The sequence below is a fragment of the Oncorhynchus clarkii genome, chromosome 16 (genome assembly GCF_045791955.1).
Source record: "Oncorhynchus clarkii lewisi isolate Uvic-CL-2024 chromosome 16, UVic_Ocla_1.0, whole genome shotgun sequence".
Lineage (NCBI taxonomy): Eukaryota > Metazoa > Chordata > Actinopteri > Salmoniformes > Salmonidae > Oncorhynchus > Oncorhynchus clarkii.
In genome coordinates this window covers 37,411,390-37,431,608 of record NC_092162.1, presented here as the reverse complement: position 1 = coordinate 37,431,608, position 20,219 = coordinate 37,411,390, and the positions used below count along the sequence as shown (strand labels likewise).

Genomic DNA, 20,219 nt, shown 5'->3' with positions numbered 1-20,219 from the left:
TGGCGGGCACACTTGTATTATTATTGAGTTATTATTGATAATTATTTATATTATCATGGTTCTTCCTCACATTATTTCCAAGATATAAAGAAGAAATTCATCATTAGGCAGTAAAATCCTTTTGTGATAATGATGGTGTCCTAACTAAATCCTTATCGTGGGCAACATGTACATCGCCATCGGTGGTTTTCTTCAACCGACCCTAAGTATCCAACGACGAATCTCGATCCTTAATTTTGTATTGTATTTAAGTCCGTAAACATTTTTTTTTTATATAGTTTTCGTACATTTTTTTTTTAACTTGCAAATTATCTTTTTATACAGTTGTCTGTTTGTTGGGCTCAGAGTCTGTTCTCGTTGTGTGTCTTAATTTGCTAATGACAGTCACTGAACCCTAACTAACACTTCGATTCCCGCTCATCTTTTTGGTTTCTGTCCTTCTCTTTCCTCTCTGCCTCGTTCTCCTCCTGTTTCTCCTTGTCAGGTTTGGTCACGCTGTCGTACGAGGGAAGAGAGGCGGTGGAGGGTGTGCTCTCTTTCTTCTCCTCGTTGTTGGTCCCACCATTCTCCAGCTTGGTCTTGGGCCTGCGCTTGCAGATGAAGCCCCGTTTAAGCAGGTGAGCGCGGTAGGCTTTCTGGATGCACCGTGCGGATACATCCTCCTGGCGCCGGCGCAGTGTAGAAGTGATGGGCTCGTATGAGACCTTGGAGGGGTTAGCCGCCACAAAGCGCTCCTCCATCTGCGTGCGTAGCATGTCCAGCTCCCCACTGTCGCCCAGCACACGCTTGGTGAAGGCAAACAGGATGTCCAGGCAGTGGATGCGGTCGCCGCTGACCATGGGCATGTCCATTGCGATTAGCTCGATGGTGTTGGGTTTGGGAACGCGGAAAGGGTGCTCCAGGGTGTCGGCAAAGTCACCCAGTTTTTGGAAGGTGATGAACTGGGAAGCGGAGGGGTCGAATTTCTCCCAGATTTCATAGAAGGTCTCGAAGTCGTCTTCACTGAGCGGGTCGGCGCTCTCTTCTGTCGCTACACTGAAATTCTCTAAGATGATGGCGATGTACATATTGACTACGACAAGGAAGGAAATAATGATATACATGACAAAGAAAAATATGCCGACTGAGGGGTTGCCGCAGTTGCCTGTAGACGGTGCACCTGGGTTCTCCATGGTTGGGTCACAGTCAGGAGGGTAGTTGAGGATTGGGAGCAAGAGACCATCCCAGCCTGCAGAAGTAGTGATCATGAATAAGCAGATCATGCTGTTCCCGAAGGTCTCAAAGTTATACATATCGTCTATCCCGGCCCCGTGTTTGACGTAGCCAAAGTTGGACATTCCGAAGATGCTGAAGATGAACATGACCAGGAAGAGCAGGAGGCCAATGTTGAACAGGGCTGGAAGTGACATCATCAAGGCGAAGAGTAAAGTCCGTATGCCCTTGGCTCCTTTGATCAGACGCAGGATGCGGCCGATTCGAGCCAATCGGATAACCCTGAAAAGGGTTGGCGAAACGAAGTACTTCTCAATGATGTCAGCCAGGAACATGCCTGTGGAGGGAGAAGGTAGAGACAAGACAGAGCACACAGTCAGCAGAAATGACTCAACCCAGTGTCTACCTTCAAAAATGTCTCTTCCCAGCTACGATTTTTGGAATTATAGTTACGTTTCCATTCAATTGGCTCCAGAATTTCATGCGAATATTCTGCAATCCGCATAAAGAAAATATACAATTTCCCCACCAGCGGATTGTTTCTACAAAAAGGACTTGTTGCGGATGAAAATCAGTGCGTTTTGATGTAGTGCTAACAGAATGTACTTTTTCGCTGCGTCCTGGCCAGTAAGTAGTGCACTACATAAGGAAGTGAGTGCCATTCTAGACAGAGCCTCAGCCTTCTTACACAGCCTCACTCTACTTACCCGCGATGGACAGGATGACCACGACCGTGTCGAACACGTTCCAGCCATTGGTGAAGTAGTAGTGGCGCAGGGCGAAGAGTTTCAGGACGAACTCGATGGTGAAAGCCACGATGAAAATGAAGTTGACCCAATAGAGGATGTTCTCCGTCTCGTCCGACTGGTCGTCTGTCTCCACCATCATGGTGACCATGTTGAGGCAGATCAACATCATAATGGAGATGTCGAAGACTTGCTGGGTCACAAAGTCAAACACCAACCCTTGGATATAGTTCTGTAGAGACAAGGAGACAACAGCAAGACACACACACACACACACACACACACACACACAGACAGACAGAAACGTACGCATGCAGAGAAAACACACACACAGACAACAACAACAACAACAACAACAACAACGACACACACACACACATTTTGTTAATCGCAGGGAAACACTGTCACAATCGATGGAAATCAATATTTCAGTGTTAGCATCAAATCAGAGTTTATTTGTCACATGCACAGGATACAGCAGGTGTAAAAAGTACAGTGAAATGCTTCCTTGCAAGCTCTTCCTCAACAATGCAGTTATGCATACTAAGTCATATAAAATATAATACATACAAGAATAAAAAAAGGACACCTGAGAATAGTTCAAATAATGCAGCAAAAAGAAACCCCCACTAAAAACAGCCGAAAACTGCAAAGTTGAGTAGGCGCTAGCAACAAGGCGACAGTCTCTGTCATCTTTCCATATCACTATTCAGTGTTCCATCAACAATGAAATACTGACCATACTGATTTCATTCTTTTGTGGCAGTGTTGTACACCACAAAGGCCTACCCTTGTCCCATACTGTGTGTTGAGCTGGCTAAATAAATATGGAGTGGTACTAATATCACTCCATAAAGCCCGGCTAATAAAGGCAGAGAGCAACAGCCAACCTGTGGTCTGGGAATGGGTTTCTGGGGCTTCTTTGAACCCAGTTTCTTCATGGCATTGTAGTACTTCTTCTGTTCCTCTGTCATGAAGATGTCCTGACCTCCAAAGTATAGGGGCACACAAACATTTGGTTACAACCCAAACCTAACCCTAACCAATAATACAGCACTAAGCCATTAGCCAAACGTTGATAACAATACCATTACACATTCAGAGCCGAATGCAAACAGTGTAAATAACTACAATAAACTGTGATACTTTCATATGACCAGGTATAATGCTTTATAACATGTTATAAGCATGTTTGAGCCATTATACATTTTTTTTTATACAACAGAGCAGTATATAATATGCTATAGGGTTTTAGCAAAAAGAGGAGGACGAGGAGGAGGAAGAGGGGGACGAGGAAGAGAGAAAATAGGTCTTATCTTTTTTTTCTGTTGGTTGAAGTTGTCAATGATGACACCAATGAAGAGGTTGAGGGTGAAGAAGGATCCAAAGATGATGAAGATGACGAAGTAGATGTACATGTAGAGGTTGTCTTCATAGATGGGCTGGTCCTCCACTCTTCTGGAGTCTATGGCTGCGTACATGATGTCCATCCAGCCTTTGAATGTTGCCTTTGGAGGCAAAGAGATCCGATTAACTTACAATATTCAAAACACAAAAAAAAGTTACGTCTCATTTTCATATGAAGGAAAATAAAAAATGTCAAACTCAAACCCAAATTTCACGTGTGTCCTGGAGAAGAACTTGTACATGGAAAGAAATGAGGGCATGTGGAAAACAGTATAAAGAACCAATAAATGGACAAACGCATAAAGGAGAGGAATAGAGGGAGAGAGAAGAGCCTCAGAGCGCTGTGAAAGAGGATGGAAGGAAGAGAGAAGAGTAGACACAACATGACAAAATAGGTTAAAAACAGTGAATAGATGTGTGTGTGTGTGTGTGTGGGGGGGGGGGGGGGGGGGGGTGTAAGAGAGAGAGAGAGGGGATGAAGTGACAATCTCACCACTTGAAGCAGAGCCAGGTATCCAGCACCAACATTGTCAAAGTTGATCTTGACATTCTTCCACCTGACCTCAGTGAAGTTCTGATTAATAAGGGCCAGGCACTGTGTCTTGTTGTTGACCTCGGTGGCAAGAAAGTTATCCTCTGAGGTCTGGTTGAAACAGTAGTAGTACTTGCCCGCAAACAAGTTGACTCCCATGATACTGAAAATCAGCCAAAAGATGAGGCAAACCAGCAACACATTCATAATGGAGGGGATGGCTCCCACCAGGGCGTTGACTACCACCTAGACCCGACCCGACGGAGGAGACAGGAGGATAGAACAGTGTGAGAGACAAAACATACTCCATGATACCTATCAACCCCCATCAGAGCAGCAGCATACTGTCATGGCATCTTATAGCAGAAAGTGGTAGCGGAATTGAACTTGACATGTTTTATTATTGGAGTCACATAACAAATTGTGTTTCAATGTTATTATAATATTTGTATCAAGTATAGTATAGTTTACAGTACGGTTAAGAATATAGTTAGAGTACAATTTAGAGTATGTTTGTGTATATTGTAGTATAGTAGAGTATCGTATAATGTAATACAGCAGTATAGTATAGTGTAGTATAGTATCATATAGTATATTACAGTATAATATAGTATAGTTTAGTAAAATCATATATAATATAGTATAACAGTAAAAGAGCAGTATCAGCTCTGTTCTAATTAGAACGAATAGTCTAGGATCTGTTCGAGCACACCGCTAGGGTTGCCTAAGGGGTCTGCGCACAAATGCCACACCTTCCTTTAGAGTGAGCATATAACTGTCAAACAAATTGAACTACAAGTGTTTTGCCACACCAGTATGCGGCCTCATCTCTTCCCAAACATTCACCACCCTCCCTCCCTCTGTCCCTTTTCATAAAACAGACTCTACACACCCTCCACCCAGACTAACATTATAATTTCAATGCAATGGAAAGCATTCTGATCCATAGGGTGCATCCTAAATAGCATCATATTCCCTATACTGTATAGCGCATTACTATATTACAAAAGTAGTGCACTTTCTGGTTAAAAGTAGTTCACTATATAGGGAATAGGGTGCAATTTGAGGCACAACACATAGACTACGTCCCATTTCCACAACACCCCCCAGACCGGCCTTCCATACACTGATGTGCACTAAGCTCAGCATTCTACACTATCTCGAACCTAAAAGGGTCATTTGGCTGTCCCCAAAGAAGAACTCTTTGAAGAACCCTTGTTGGTTTGAGGTAGAACCCTTTTGGTTCCAAGTAGAACCCTTCGGGAACCCTTTTTTTCTAAGAGGGTAGTGCATAGTGGGGTTTACCACTAGCTCACTAACAGTGTTAGGCAGGCCGACCAGACCAGCAGCTCTCAGGCACACAGCTGAGCTAAGCATGCATGTCATCTGTTTTTAGCAGACAGACTTGTTTTGTGGAGCCATATTCCCTCCTTGCATACAGTCAGGCAGACAGAGAGCAGAACGAGAGCTTCCCGATCAGCATTCTCTCAGCAACGTGCAGGACATTGCAACGATTATTTAAAGCTACAGTCGGGGATTTAGGGAGCTGTTCAACGGTCATGTCAATGATGGATATTTATTGATTTACCCATTGGTTCTTGGAGAAATATTACTTACAAATGCTTTTAGTGCTTAGCGGAAGTGTAAGTCTTTATTTTAACCAAAAATATAGGTTAACTCTTCTCTTAGAGGTTAACATGTAAATTATGACATCATAGGTACTCTCTTTCTACATGTTATTGGAAGTGTTAACTACAGGCTTTTGACTGTTCCTCTTGAATGATTATGGCATATGGAGATACTGGCTGCTAACTGACTGCTATGGCACTGGGGTTGGATAAACACCATATGGCCATAATGGACGCTTCAGGTAGTTGGGTGCCAACTTCTTTCTGTGTGAGCATCCCAAAAAATATTATAAAAATAGCTTACTGAAATAGCTGAATTAGCTGAAGGCTTGTTCTTGGACCTCTAATAATACATTCGTAAGAATCTATTGTGAAAAATGAAATAGCTGTGAAAGGAAAAGCTACCTTTTGAGAGAAACAATCATGATTGCGTAAAGAGTTAGCAGTATGCCGCATCATCTCACTAACATCACACCTCCCACCTTTCCCATAAGAGAACACATATCACTGCACATGCTGAGAGAATGAACTACTTGCTCCTACTGGGGTAGTATAATTGAACTTGTTTTCAAAGATTCAAGGTAATATTAGCCATGCCTTATGTAATCAAATTGGCCATGCCTTATATCATATATAATATATATATATATATACCTGTATAAATCATATGTTATAAATCTATTCTCAAAGCAGAGGGAAAATGGCTTTCAAAAGTGCATAAAGTGCATCGGCAAGTAGAGTACATGCGTGTTGTTACATGGATGGCATTGTTGTGCAATCTCAAGAACTGTTCAAATCGATAAATAAACAGAGAGAGAAATGTTTTGCATAGAGAGAGATAAAGAGATAACCGCCCCAAAAAATGTTGCTTGTCTTTATGTTACATATCTATCTGACAAGTGGATTTGACACTTGTGTACCTTCTTGACACAAATCAAGACCAAATCAAGATGGTGCAGAGTTAGAAGGTGCAGAGTCTGTTCTAAGAACTCAGACATCCGTTTTACGGTTCTCAGAACTCAATTCTAAAGGTCCCGTGGTTCTAAGGTCTCCGCGTGATTGGTCTGTAACTCATGATGTTTCCTGCTAATGTGTCTGCTGCACATTTTTTACATGATGCAGCTGGAAGGTATTTTATTATTATTTCTTTTTACATTTAAAGTTAATCATCTAAAAAAAATGTTTAGAACTAAACATTGAAAATGCAACCAAAGACTAGAGAGCAAGCTCATTAGAAAATATATAGTTAGACAGGTGTAAGGGTGACTTGGCGATTGTGTCATGCTTGTACAGTACATTGCATTGCTCCAAAAGAAGAAAAAATCAAATGAGGCTACAAAGCAGCATAATTAAAGATATAGCATTTAACAAGTGACCATAGGCAGTCAGGTAGGTAGGAACAGCCCATTGCATCATTGCATGTTAAGCAGTGCAATATATTCAAATGTAAAGCTGTGTTATGCTGCTCTCTCAGAGCTGTTGACTTGCATTGGCCACCTCCAATCACAACCTTCCATTGCAACGGCCAGGAAATTCAAGTCAGTAAGAGTTCTCAACATTCTAACTCTCCAGAATCTCTTTTCATTATTATGGTTGTCGGTGTCATCTCTCCATTCTCGTACTTCCCTATCAATTTATTTACTACTTTGACTTGTCCATTTGAATTTCAAGTTTTCAAAACAAAATAGCAACTCAATTGATGAACATAGACATGGTCTTGAATAGGCGAGTACGTTATTTTTTTATTTTTTTTATCACTGCCTCAGGTATTGGCCTACTGGATCACCCTCACCTCCTACCACACACACCCAATGAATCAGATCATTCATAGGGGCAATGCAATGTTTGACTACAACATTCCTTAAAAAATGTACCATGGTTTTTCACCCAAAAATGACAGTGGAATTTTGACCAGTCTAGCCGCCATAGAAATACAACCCTTCTAATTCAATGCTAGTCTCATACCTGAGCAAACTAAACAAACATGACTACCATGTACATTTTTGTGAGGTGGACTCATACATATAGTAGCCTACATCCATAAAGCCTATCCAGGGCCGAAATGTTTTGTGATGTCATCAGCTCGTATTTTGCAATGTCATCCTCATATTTAGCCACTGGATATTTAATATGAATGGGCATTTCAGTGTGAACAGAAATGTCAGTCAAATTGATGATTAGCTAGCTAAGCTCACCTGTACCGTAGTAACAGTAGTGCATAGCACACGTCTAAGCCAATACACCTGGTCTGTCATTTTTGGGACATTATGAAGAGGAATGGAGGAAATGCTCTGTGACTGTCTAGGGGTTAAGAAAGACGAGCGCTGTCCTAATGCGGTCCTTGTAGTTTAATATAATATCGGCCCTGCCTGCCTGCCACGAAACCCAACCCACTCCTCTTATATGAGAAAATATAACATATAAGAGAAAGCTCCAGTGTGCTAAACAATGTTGCCTCACAGTTTTACTTCCTGTGGGAGTGGAAGGCAACAGGAAGCAGGAAGCTTTATAAGACCTGCAGTATAGTTGCTATGTAATGTATTGTGTCATGACATGGGGATAGTAATGCCTTAGGTGAGATGGCAGCCTATCAGCATATTTCCTAACCTTCTGCCTTAGGGTCAAGAAGAAGACAAAAAAGCTAAGATACTGAATCTTGTCTGCATTTACATTAAATCGTCTCTCGGGCCACATCTGTGAGTTTCAAGCCCCTGGTCTATATTGAACTAGCTGACATGACTTAACTGACCTCTGCGATTCAGCCATTTAACATCACACAAAGTGATAATCACAATGACACAGGCAGAAGCTTAGAAAATATTATCTTCTCAGACCCACAACAATGTGGTGTTGAGTGTATGTGTGGTTCTTTCTCAGTCCCTGATGATGCAGATAGATCCTGGACAAGCAGGAAACAGAGAGGAGCAGACGGACTGAGACCTGCTGCAGGCCCAGCAGATCTACTTGGCAAAGATGGAGTGAGCAGTGGAAGGTTAGGAGGAGAGGTAGGGGCAGAGGTAAGGGGGTGCTGCACAGTGCTGCACTTACATACAAGGCTTCAGGGGAGGGTGAGGGTGGAGAGGGTGGTAAGCTCAAACTAGACGACAACGCAACCAATCCAAGATAGGGAGATAGAAAGGGACTACATGTGATAGAGAGAAAGAGTGACTACGGGTGACAACAACCAGTTGTAACCTGTCTTTACCACCAGGTACCTGGTTCCTACTGGTTGTTCTCTGTGCCAGATATATGTGTTAAATGATAGGGTGAGCATAGTGGTTGGGGTGAGAGTCAGGGTGGGTTAGGGGAACTGGGGACAGGTGGTGGTAGGGGGGCGGGGGGGGGGGCTTCTCGATTAAAAGCAGAGATTGAGAATCAGGCCAAATGAACAGCCAATTGTTGATTCAAATGTTCCATGAAATGTAGTTTGGCTTTGAAATGTAGTTTGGCTTTGAAATGTAGTTTGGCTTTGTTGGCATGTAGTGTTGACTAACATACATATTTATCTTATCCCTCGAGCCAATCATTAAAACAAAAAAATAAATAAATAACAGTTAATTTTACTCGTTTTTATGTGATGAGGCAGCTTTGTGATGTCCCTCTAGTTCACTCTTTTTTGTTATTTTCTTTCTGTTCATAGCAGTAATACTGAAAATGTGAATTAGTATTTATATTTTTTTTATTCAGTTGAAACCAGGGAAATAGTTCCTGCTGGTAATACTGTATAACTTTGTAGCATTACTATTTAACATTACCTTACACTTCCAGCTGCATCATGACGTGTGCGTATATATATCTATATATACATTGTATGTGTAAAGTATGGTACAGCATTTGTGTGCATGAAAAGGTGACTTCTTGTCTTGACTATTTTCTTCAAGTTACTATTAAAAAAAATCCCCCAATAAATAAATGTATCATTTTTTGTCATTTAAAAAAAAATCGAGTTTGGTTACTTTTTGGAAAATATTTCAGTTCCTAGCATGCTTTAATGAACTGTTGAATGGGCATGCGTAAGGATCAGCTGCTTAGCTTCTGGATCTTACCCTCATCCCTTCAAAACGTGACAAGGCTCTGAGGGGTCTCAAGGCCCTTAGTGTCCTTAGTGATTTAATAGGACCTAGATCCGAGTAGCCCAGTGCATTAGCTACCAGACTGATTATAGACACCTACACACAAACAGAGAAGCAAAAGAGTTCCAAACTGTTAGAAGTAGTGAGAATATTCTCTAAAAGTAGAAGAGAGACTCAGACGAGAGCCCTTGGAGCAATAGGGCTGGCATTGGGTGGAGAGAGTTGCTTGACATACACACATAAATCTATATGTATGTATATACATGTATAATATTGCATTTATATATGTATATACATTGAGAGAGAAGGTCAATGTTTAGTATAGGTTTTATGTGCGTAGTGTTTTAGTAGCAGTAGTAGGTAGGCCGCAGGAGGAGGGGTTTGTTTCTGTAATTTTAGGGCAGTTGGACGAGACTTGACAAACTCCTTTGTACCTGCAAAGAAACTTGTGGTTGAGAGAGAGAGAGAGAAAAAGAGGAGAAAGAGAAATACATAAGACTCAAAGGAAGGGAAAAATAGAATAGGCCAAAATGTTTTGCCACAGCACACGACTGATTCATTACAGATACAGACAGGCGAACGAAGGGGACTGGGGAGGAGGAGGAGGAAGAGGGGAGGGAGGGAGGGAGGGAGGGAGGAAAGGAGAGAGGTTACAACCTGTAGAAGTTAATATAAAAACCCAACAGACTTGTGGAACCTTACCCTGGCCCCTCTAACATTGTCTCTCCATGTCAGTCGCGCTCGGCTGAGGCATAATATCCCATATAATTTAAGACAGACAAACTTAACGGAACCTAAGAGAAAGAATACAGGTAAATATGTACATGTACGTCATTTTGATTTGCCAAAAATCTCCTTATCATATTCACACAGCATTAGAATCAAATAGGAGCCACATACAATTCATACAGTTAACCACACACTGACAGTAGTAAAGGGTTGGGATAGAGGGTTAAGGGGAGATTGGACACATTAGTTATTTGGCACTGGATGGCACTTAAAGGACCACTGGAGAGACACTGAGTACAGTAGAGTTACACACAGGAACAGGTAACAACACACAACCTCAAAGAAACGGGTGCTTCTCCCCCACTCTCACACACAATGGCCCAACACCAAATCAACCCCTAAGCTATGCACTTGTGAAGTACTGAAAGGATTTGTCAGGGCTAAGTGAGCTTCAATGCCATACAACTCTCCTTTCGTGGCCTCCAACTGCTCTTAAATGCAAGTAAAACCAAATGCATGCTCTTCAACCGATCGCTGCCCACACCTGCCCGCCCGCCCAGCATCACTACTCTGGACGGTTCTGACTCAGAATATGTGGACAACTACAAATACCTAGGTGTCTCGTTAGACTGTAAACTCTCCTTCCAGACTCACATTAAGCATTGACCATCCTACCGATCCTCGACTTCGATGATGTCATCTATAAAATAGCCTCCAACACTCTACTCAACAAACTGAATGCAGTCTATCACAGTGCCATCCTTTTTGTCACCAAAGACCCATACACTACCCACCATTGCGACCTGTACGCTCTCGTTGGTTGGCCCTCGCTTCATACTCGTCGCCAAATCAAATCAAATCAAATGTATTTATATAGCCCTTCGTACATCAGCTGATATCTCAAAGTGCTGTACAGAAACCCAGCCTAAAACCCCAAACAGCAAGCAATGCAGATGTAGAAGCACCCACTGGCTACAGGTTATCTACAAGTCTCTACTAGGTAAAGCCCCGCCTTATCTCAGCTCACTGGTCACCATAGCAGCACCCACTCGTAGCACGCGCTCCAGCAGGTATATCACCCCCAAAGCCAATTCCCCCTTTGGTCGTCTTTCCTTCTAGTTCTCTGCTGCCCATGACTGGAACGAACTGCAAAAATCTCTGAAGCTGGAGACTCACATCTCCCTCACTAACTTTAAGCACCAGCTGTCAGAGCAGCTCACATATCACTGCACCTGTACATAGCCCATCTGTCTACCTACCTCATCCCCATACTGTATTCATTTATTTTATTTATTTATCTTGCTCCTTTGCACCCCAGTATCTCTACTTGCACATTCATCTTCTGCCGATCTACCATTCCAGTGTTGAATTGCTATATTGTAATTACTTTGCCACCATGGCCTATTTATTTCCTTATCTTACCTCATTTGCACTCACTGTATATAGACTTTTTGTTTTCTTTTGTTCTACTGTATTATTGACTGTATTTTTTGTTTATTCCATGTGTAACTCTGTGTTGTTGTATGTGTCAAATTGCTACGCTTTATCTTGGCCAGGTCGCAGTTGCAAATGAGAACTTGTTCTCAACTAACCTACCTGGTTAAATAAAGGTGAAATAAAAATAAATAAATAGCTCCACCTTGCTCCCCCACACAGTACCGCAGCTGCCACTCAGTCATGGGGCCCGAGTTCTTTAAAAAATAAAAATGTTAATATATTTTTGAATTTTACCCCTTTTTCTCCCCAATGTCGTGGTATCCAATTGTTTAGTAGCTACTATCTTGTCTCATCGCTACAACTCCCGTACGGGCTCGGGAGAGACGAAGGTTGAAAGTCATGCGTCCTCCGATACACAACCCAACCAAGCCACACTGCTTCTTAACACAGCGCGCATCCAACCCGGAAGCCAGCCGCACCAATGTGTCGGAGGAAACACCGTGCACCTGGCAACCTTGGTTAGCGCGCACTACGCCCAGCCCGCCACAGGAGTCGCTGGTGTGCGATGAGACAAGGATATCCCTACCGGCCAAACCCTCCCTAACCCGGAGGACGCTAGGCCAATTGTACGTTGCCCCACGGACCTCCCGGTCTTTTATTTTTAAATATTTTTTTTTTTTTAATTCATGAGCTTTAATCAGGTTTTATTTGTACTTGCAAACATGATTTTGGGGATAAACACTAGCCAAAAATAAAAGTTTACAGCAGTGACTTTTCTGTAATCAACACAAACAATTCCCCTCAGCTTGACACTTTAAATATTGATTAGTCATCATTCTTCACATTTATCCTTCATAGAAAGGCAACATACCGACAGTCAACAAATGAATTGCTTCCATCTCAGAGGTTTTGTAACATGGCTAGATAATAATGCTTTGGACCGCTCAGTAATTGCTTAGCCTAGAGCTGGGCCTCAGACTCTCTAAGCTCTGTTTTAGCCCACGGAAATGGACTAGGAACCTTGGTACTAAGTTCAAGCGTCAGATTAGACACTCAGTGGAAAGGGAGCATTTGCAGAGTCATCATTAACAGGAGAGTCTGGTGATAAATAGGCAGCAGCACATACTGTATGCACTGTGTAGAAGCGAGGGAAGGGTGTTAAGGAATGATGAGGTCACCTCAAGGAGGCAATGTCTGTCATTAGAAGATGAAGGGGAGCTGCTGTGACCAGTAGGCCTGTACAGTAGCCACTTCCTGTTGTATCTCAGACACAATTGGGGTCGGAGTACCATGAGTCTGGAAAGCAGAACCAGTAGGCATATAGTGAAGAGAGGAGAGCAAGGCCAGTTGTGGCAATGGCTTTTTCCGTCAATTTAGGAAGTAAACTGAAATTCCATTGTCAATTTTCATCTTTAGTCATTTCCGTTTACTTCCTGAATTGAAATAGAATTGACCCCCCACCCTGACGTGACTAAATGGTACTTCAGTATCTCATTGATTCAACATTACAGATGTCCATCTAATAGTTCTTAGAACGGCAAACACAAAAAGTTTGGCCCGATCTCTCACACTGCCATTGTTCAGGTGGTGAGACTGGGAAGAGAGAGAGCACCAGTTCCTTAACAAAGGGAAAACAGTGGTGCACAGTAAAAACATGTGAAGGCACCTCCAACCAGCCAACCAGACCATACTGGTCAAACTCACTGCAAAGAACACAACATCCAAAGCTGACCAGACCAGTCACAGATAGAGGGGGGATTCTAACAAAGGCAAAATCTTTATTTCGATTTTAAGGCCATTGGCAGTACTACAGTCAATGAAAACTGATATACTACGTACAATGGCACTCTGGTCATTCCAGTTGACGGCGATGAAGCTATCGGCATGGAACTCACCACTGGACTCGTGACTCATGATGAGTCATCTCTGGGTTATGTGGTTCAAGGGCTCCTGAGTCTCCAGGACTCCATATGACCTGTATATTACACACGATTCCATCAGATTCTAGGTGGCTCAATTCTTTTAGTTGAGGACCTCCCATTTGTTAATAATCAGTATAGCTGTATAATAACCCAGCAAGCTATATGATCATGGCGATGATAAATTGATTGAATTTATTAATCGTTTCGAGAGAAAAAAAACACACTTCAAGGATAAGTCACTGACTTATTTCCATTGTGCTTCTTTTAAACAGATACACAAAAATAAAATAAAGATTTTGCCTTTATTCTACCGTCACAGTATTTGGGGTATTTGTCACCTTCAGCCTCAGCCTGACCCCTTGGAGTGCCCCTCCCCCTTAGAGATCAAGGGGCCTGCTGTGTGGGTGTGGCAGCCCTCAGCGAATCAGCGTCGAGCTCTGCAAGGCAAGGCCAATCACATCTCTGGGCTGTGATCCAATGAGGAACAGTGGAACAGAAACAGAAAGAAAAACAGAAAGACAACGGAAACTAAAATCAAACAGAACAAAAACAACAATGATGAAAATGGCTAAATGTCTTATAAAATAAAAGGATGGATGGATGGATCCAGCCTCATTCCGCTATTACGTAACAACTCCATCCCCAAACTCGACTGGCTACTAGCTTTACTAGAAGGATTTGTTTTGATCTAGATTCTACCTTACAGCACTGTGGTTATATAATTGAAGAGTACGGAGTCCTGCATAAAAACGTTGGTATCCAAAGAAATGCTGTACTGTATTATTAAGATAGTGTCATTAAGATAGCGGTGTACTGTAACTGACTGTTTTCTCAACAATGTAAAGCACCTGATTTGATCAAAAATCTATTCTTCAACTTTTGGACCAAATAGTCTAGAGGTAAGTAATGTATGGCTAAACAAAGCAAGGGCCCAGTAAGTTATTCTGTCTTCTCATAGTAATTCTACTGTATCACATTTGCTCTTCACATTTCTAAAATACAAATCAAGAACCAGAGAGGCCAATGAAAATATAACTCAACAGAAATATATCAAAACACAAAAGGTATGTGGAACAGATAAACACGCACACACACACACAGAGAGTAATTCATGCTCGTATAAACTTAAGCAATGATGGTGTCCCCCTTCTGATGGTGCCCACAGAGAGACATGGTTAACTCCAAACCAAACCACAGACATCACAGTGACAATGACAGACAGTAGAGTCACAGACAGGCCACAAACAGACGGACTACCCAGGACGACCTAGACTCGGTGAGGCACAGCAGCATTTTAAGAGGGACTGACTGCTTGTTTGCCAGTCTGGAGGACCAAACTTACCAACTGGCTGCCACCATCATTACATCATCACCTCAGCACAAGGTCAAAGGTCACTCACAACATTCCTGGGGTAAGAGGAAGCGTAAGACTTTAAGGAGGATGGGAGGGGGGTGGGGGTTGGGTCGAGGGAGGGAGGGGGGATAGGGGTGGGGGTATGTCACACTTTGTTGTCAAACATTGACAGCTTGGGAGGGAATTGTCGGCCCCCATACCATACGACCATCCCAAGTGCATCTTGGGAAATGTAGGCCACTGTACGGCCGTAGTACAGTACGGCCATCCTCCCAAGTGTTGGTTCACACTGCAACAATGAACACACTGCAGCTCTGTGCATCACAACCCTGTTGGCTCGGGCTGAAGCCGAGGGTTGTGGGTAAAGAAGGGGTTGGGGAGGGGCGTGGTAGAGCCATCAATATACAGAGTTTGGTGAAGTATTCTGATTGAAACCCATAGTGGCACCAAACTCACCACCTAACCATATTGTAGTGTATATCAATGGCTCTGGGTCGTGGGTTACATTGGAGTCAGTCAGTCCATAGAGGGGTCACTAACTCTGTGGGGTACATATAGGACTTCAATTAGATTTAGGTAGAATTTGTTCTACCAGAATCAACACTGAAGGTAAGGTGTCTTGTGTTTTACATGATTGTTTTGTAAACTACGGTACGTTTTAGGTTAGTGTTAACTATATTCTACCGCAGTTACTACTGTACATAAAACAGCACCATATCAGGAACATGTTTGACATTAACAATGACTGAAAATAGTTAGCAAAAAGACTGTCATTAATTCAAGTTGATTATTCCTTAGGGAATTACTCAGTAACAATGTCATTTTAAAAGGCATGAAAAGGAAGTAACTGTACTAAAATGAGTTCGGTATAACATGCCTTTAACTCTGACAATGGCTGATGCCAATCAATACAGCCTATTGTAAAGTCAAGCATACTGTGACCGTAAAGGCCAAAACACACCATGACTACCAACGGCTAAAAACAGCGGGCGGGCGTCATTTTCTGTTCATTTCGAGTCTACATATTGTATCACCACCGTTCGTTGACACCCAGCAGGTGTTCGCTAACAGAGCACGGCCACCCGCTGCTTTTCGCCGTTTGTCTTTTCGGTGCGTCTCAGCAGTGTTTGTTCGGTGTTTAAGAATAGATGGGTCAACCACGGAAATACATAGAGAATCGCAGGATCTCTATGGGGTCAACAGTCACATTCTCATACTGTATCATCTCCAGTGGCAGCTGGTGGCACTTTAAACTGGAGGACGGGCTCACGGTAATGGCTGGAACGGAATGGTATCAAACACGTAATTCCATCAATGTGTTTGATACCATTCCATTCCAGCTATTACTATGAGCCGTCCTCCCCTCACCAGCCTCCACTTGATCATATCTAACCTCCAACCATTAGGGGTCAGATAGAACTCCTGTCAGACAGAGATGGCTTGGGCTGGACCACACAAACAGTGTGTCGGCGACTGTTGAGAGGTGGTTAGTTCAAGGACAGAGGTAAGAGTTCAACAACACATAGAAGAGAGCTTCTTCATCTTTCCAATGACAAGGTAAGAACCAAGGTCATTGGCCAAATCTGACCATCGAAGCAAGATTTCCACACCACAGACACAGTTCAGTCAGGGGATTGGATCATATCTTGGCAACATGACATTACTCAATGCCCCTTGCTGAGGCGTCAACTTTCAAGTCTGAAGGAATTTCTCTGCCTGTTATATGTATATATATATGTATATGTATATGTATATGTATATATATATATATATATTACTGTTAAAGGTAAAGCAACCAACTGTGAATTATCATTCCCATAACTAATCAATTCAATGGTCCTGGATTCATTTAGAATGAATTAATCAACTTAGAATTTAATAACGGAATGAAAGAAATTCCACTGTTCCAAAGACTGTCAAGAGTTGTGTCACAGAAGGGGCAGAGAATGACCAATAACACAGAGATATAAAAGACATCCAGTACATTAGACATACAGTAGATTGCACTGTAGACAGGTCAGAGACACAGCAGAGGACACAGTAGAGACACGGTAGAAGACAGTAGAGGACGCACACCCTGTTGTTGCTGAGCATTGCTTGAATACGTTGATCAATAATCTTGGTTATTGATTGGCTGATTGATTCCAATTTGTACTGCTGCTTAGCTACCAGCATTCACATTCCAATATCATTGTCATCAAATTTGAATCGTTTTTCTAACCGCTGTTATGTCATAAAACAATAGAATTGGTTTCTATTTGCACATGATGGGGAAACAGAGAGCGCACAATTCCTTGCTTCATCGCACACGAAGGCACATAATAGCCAAACTCACAAACAGAGAATTGCCGTTCATATTCAAGCATTGCAGATTGACAAGAAACCAAGTAAACAGAGAGAGAGAGAGAAATTACTTCATGGAGATGCAAGTGGTGAGAGACATAGATTCACTTAAAATTGATGGACTAACTCATGGTATAGTAAACACTTCCATGCTCTCTCTTGGGATATGGATATTGGATATTGTAAGATTGATGAATCCTACACTTTCTGTTAATGTGAATATCATCATGTCTTCTCACCCATTGCCTAGCATGAAGTTGCTGTTCGTTTACTACTCTATCTATCCTTCCGACCCTACCATACCACACCACACCCTGTTAGACAGAAGCCTATGTTAGGAATCACAGTACTGAATACCTCTATAAGGGATAACTTAAAGTAACTGTCCAGTGAACATCTCACTTTAAAAAAAAACATCATCTGTTAACTCATACTCAAATTGAGATGTTAACTCGTCCTATAGTCATATTTGTTGCCAAAGCATAAATTAGAGAAAAAAAACTCAAACTTGTGTCACAAACAGACCGTTTAAAAAATGTTTTCTATTTCCTCATAGAGTATGACATAATGTTTTTGTCTGAGACGTCTCATTGGCTGATTAATTATAGATCATATTTCATAGAAATCTGGAAACACTGGACAGCTACTTTAACAGTGTACTGTGTGACTGAAAGCACGCCGTAGGCCCTATATATAATATATGGAACATATCTATTTTTACATAACAATGTGCGTTTTTCACTGTAACTCTACATGGCAGGCAGTGTTTTAGAATGTACACAGTATAGTATGTTGCTTCAACAGAGTGCGGTTGCCATAGAAATATAATTCCTAGAATGGGCCTCCCCATTCAAGTCAATTCTATTTCTAAGGTCCTAGCCTCCTATCCTGCCTATACAAAATGGCTACCAAATCTACCGTAAAGAACCAGAAAATGTTACTTACATCGACAATAAAGAAGTCGAGCCAGCACCAGGCGTTGGTGAAGTACTTGTGGAATCCGTAGGCGACCCACTTGAGCAACATCTCTAGGATAAAGATGTATGTGAACACACTGTCGGCGTATTCCAAGATGGTCCTGATGGTCTTCCTCTGCTGGATGTACACATCCTCAAAAGCCTGGGGGGAGGGGGGGGGGGGGGGGAGCACATACACGGTTATCTTCAGCTGAATTGGTGGGTAAAACGAACATGCTCTGGGATTGATGAATTTATTGAAAGATTTTAAATACATAGCCTATCATTTGCCTCAGCCATATAAGTACAACAATGAATATATAACAAATCATGGAGGATTAGAAACAAAATAAAGTCAACAGACTATTTATATTAAAAGTGATGAAAATGTACACAGCAACGGTTCTGTTGCTCAATCATGACAAAAAAATTATATTTAAAATTCCCAGGAAAAATTTAGTATTGATTGCACTATTCCATTCCTGCTGATTTGACGTCATGCCTGAGGACATAGCTCCCTTGGCCCCCGAAATAGATTCCCCCCGCCTATCCTATCTGATAAATCACACAGTCCATTAGATCCCCTCTCAGATAAATGGTACAGTCCATTAATCACAGAGAGAGTCCATATGTGTCTCAAATGGCAGTCGTCATCCCCCCTCCTCCCCTTAGAACAGTGACAGGCTGAGATGCTCCTGCCTGGCCCCTACCCCCACCCTCCTTAGAACAGTGACAGGCTGAGATGCTCCTGCCTGCCCCCCCCCCCCCCCCCCCCCTTCTTAGACCAGTGACTGGCTGAGATGCTCCTGCCTGGCCCATCCCCCCACACTTCTTAGTACAGTGACTGGCTGAGATGCTCCTGCCTGGCCCCTACCCCCACCCTACTTAGAACAGTGACTGGCTGAGATGCTCCTGCCTGGCCCCTACCCCCACCCTCCTTTGAACAGTGACTGGCTGAGATGCTCCTGCCTGGCCTATCCCTCCACCCTTCTTAGTACAGTGACTGGCTGAGATGCTCCTGCCTGGCCCCTCCTCCCACCCTTCTTAGTACAGTGACTGGCTGAGATGCTCTTGCCTGGCCCCTCCTCCCACCCTTCTTAGTACAGTGACTGGCTGAGATGCTCCTGCCTGGCCCATCCCCCCCCCACCCTTCTTAGAACAGTGACTGGCTGAGATGCTCCTGCCTGGCCCCTACCCCCACCCTCCTTAGAACAGTGACTGGCTGAGATGCTCCTGCCTGGCCCATCCCTCCACCCTTCTTAGTACAGTGACTGGCTGAGGTGCTCCTGCCCGGCCCATCCCCCCCACCCTTCTTAGTACAGTGACTGGCTGTGATGCTTCTGCTTGGCCCCTCCCTCCCACCCTTTTCAGTGACTGGGCCTGCTGACCGCACCACTCCATGTTGTGTCCTATGTCCTCAAAGCCAGGCAGAGAGAAACACAGCCCTTAAATAGCCAACCTTCTCCACTCACATTCAACCTCCTTTCTGCGTCCGAAATGGCACCCTACACTATTGTCTAGCGCACACCTTTTGACCAAAGCCTCTCTGTCTCACTGTGTGTGTGTGAACATGCATTTTTTGTGTGTGTGTGTTGACGTTCCACACTGTGACTTACCAGGGCCCCACTACTGAGTAGGATCATAAAGATAATGACGGTTTCGAACCAGTTATGCTCCACAATTAGATAGCATGTCTTTCTCAGGAACCACCAATATTTTCCCCACCCGTGAGTGATAGGCACGTCGCAGCATGGATACTTGATAATACACTCTGTACGGAAGGGGACAGGAGCAAACACACAACATCATACCGTTACTAAAACATTGAAAAGAATATATGAATTACAAACTGGGAGGAGCAGGGCAGGGAGGGGCACAAG

At 42.9% G+C, this 20,219-nt stretch overlaps 1 protein-coding gene across 4 annotated transcripts in view; it reads right to left on the bottom strand.

Annotated features, from left to right (window-relative positions):
• Window positions 1-267: 267 nt before the first annotated feature.
• The window catches only part of LOC139368382 (sodium channel protein type 8 subunit alpha-like), an 84,944-nt gene continuing 64,992 nt past the window's right edge, over window positions 268-20,219 (bottom strand). For 3 of the 4 annotated variants that reach the window (XM_071107178.1, XM_071107179.1, XM_071107180.1), the window contains 8 exons: window positions 19,956-20,110; window positions 18,329-18,502; window positions 9,572-9,694; window positions 3,859-4,143; window positions 3,275-3,466; window positions 2,849-2,953; window positions 1,920-2,190; window positions 268-1,549 (listed from right to left, as the gene is read on the bottom strand). In XM_071107178.1, coding sequence (XP_070963279.1) covers window positions 399-1,549; window positions 1,920-2,190; window positions 2,849-2,953; window positions 3,275-3,466; window positions 3,859-4,143; window positions 9,572-9,694; window positions 18,329-18,502; window positions 19,956-20,110 — 2,456 coding nt within the window. In that variant the 3' untranslated portion in view covers window positions 268-398. The remainder of the gene's footprint in view (window positions 1,550-1,919; window positions 2,191-2,848; window positions 2,954-3,274; window positions 3,467-3,858; window positions 4,144-9,571; window positions 9,695-18,328; window positions 18,503-19,955; window positions 20,111-20,219) is intronic. The other variant, XM_071107181.1, reaches the window with a different exon arrangement.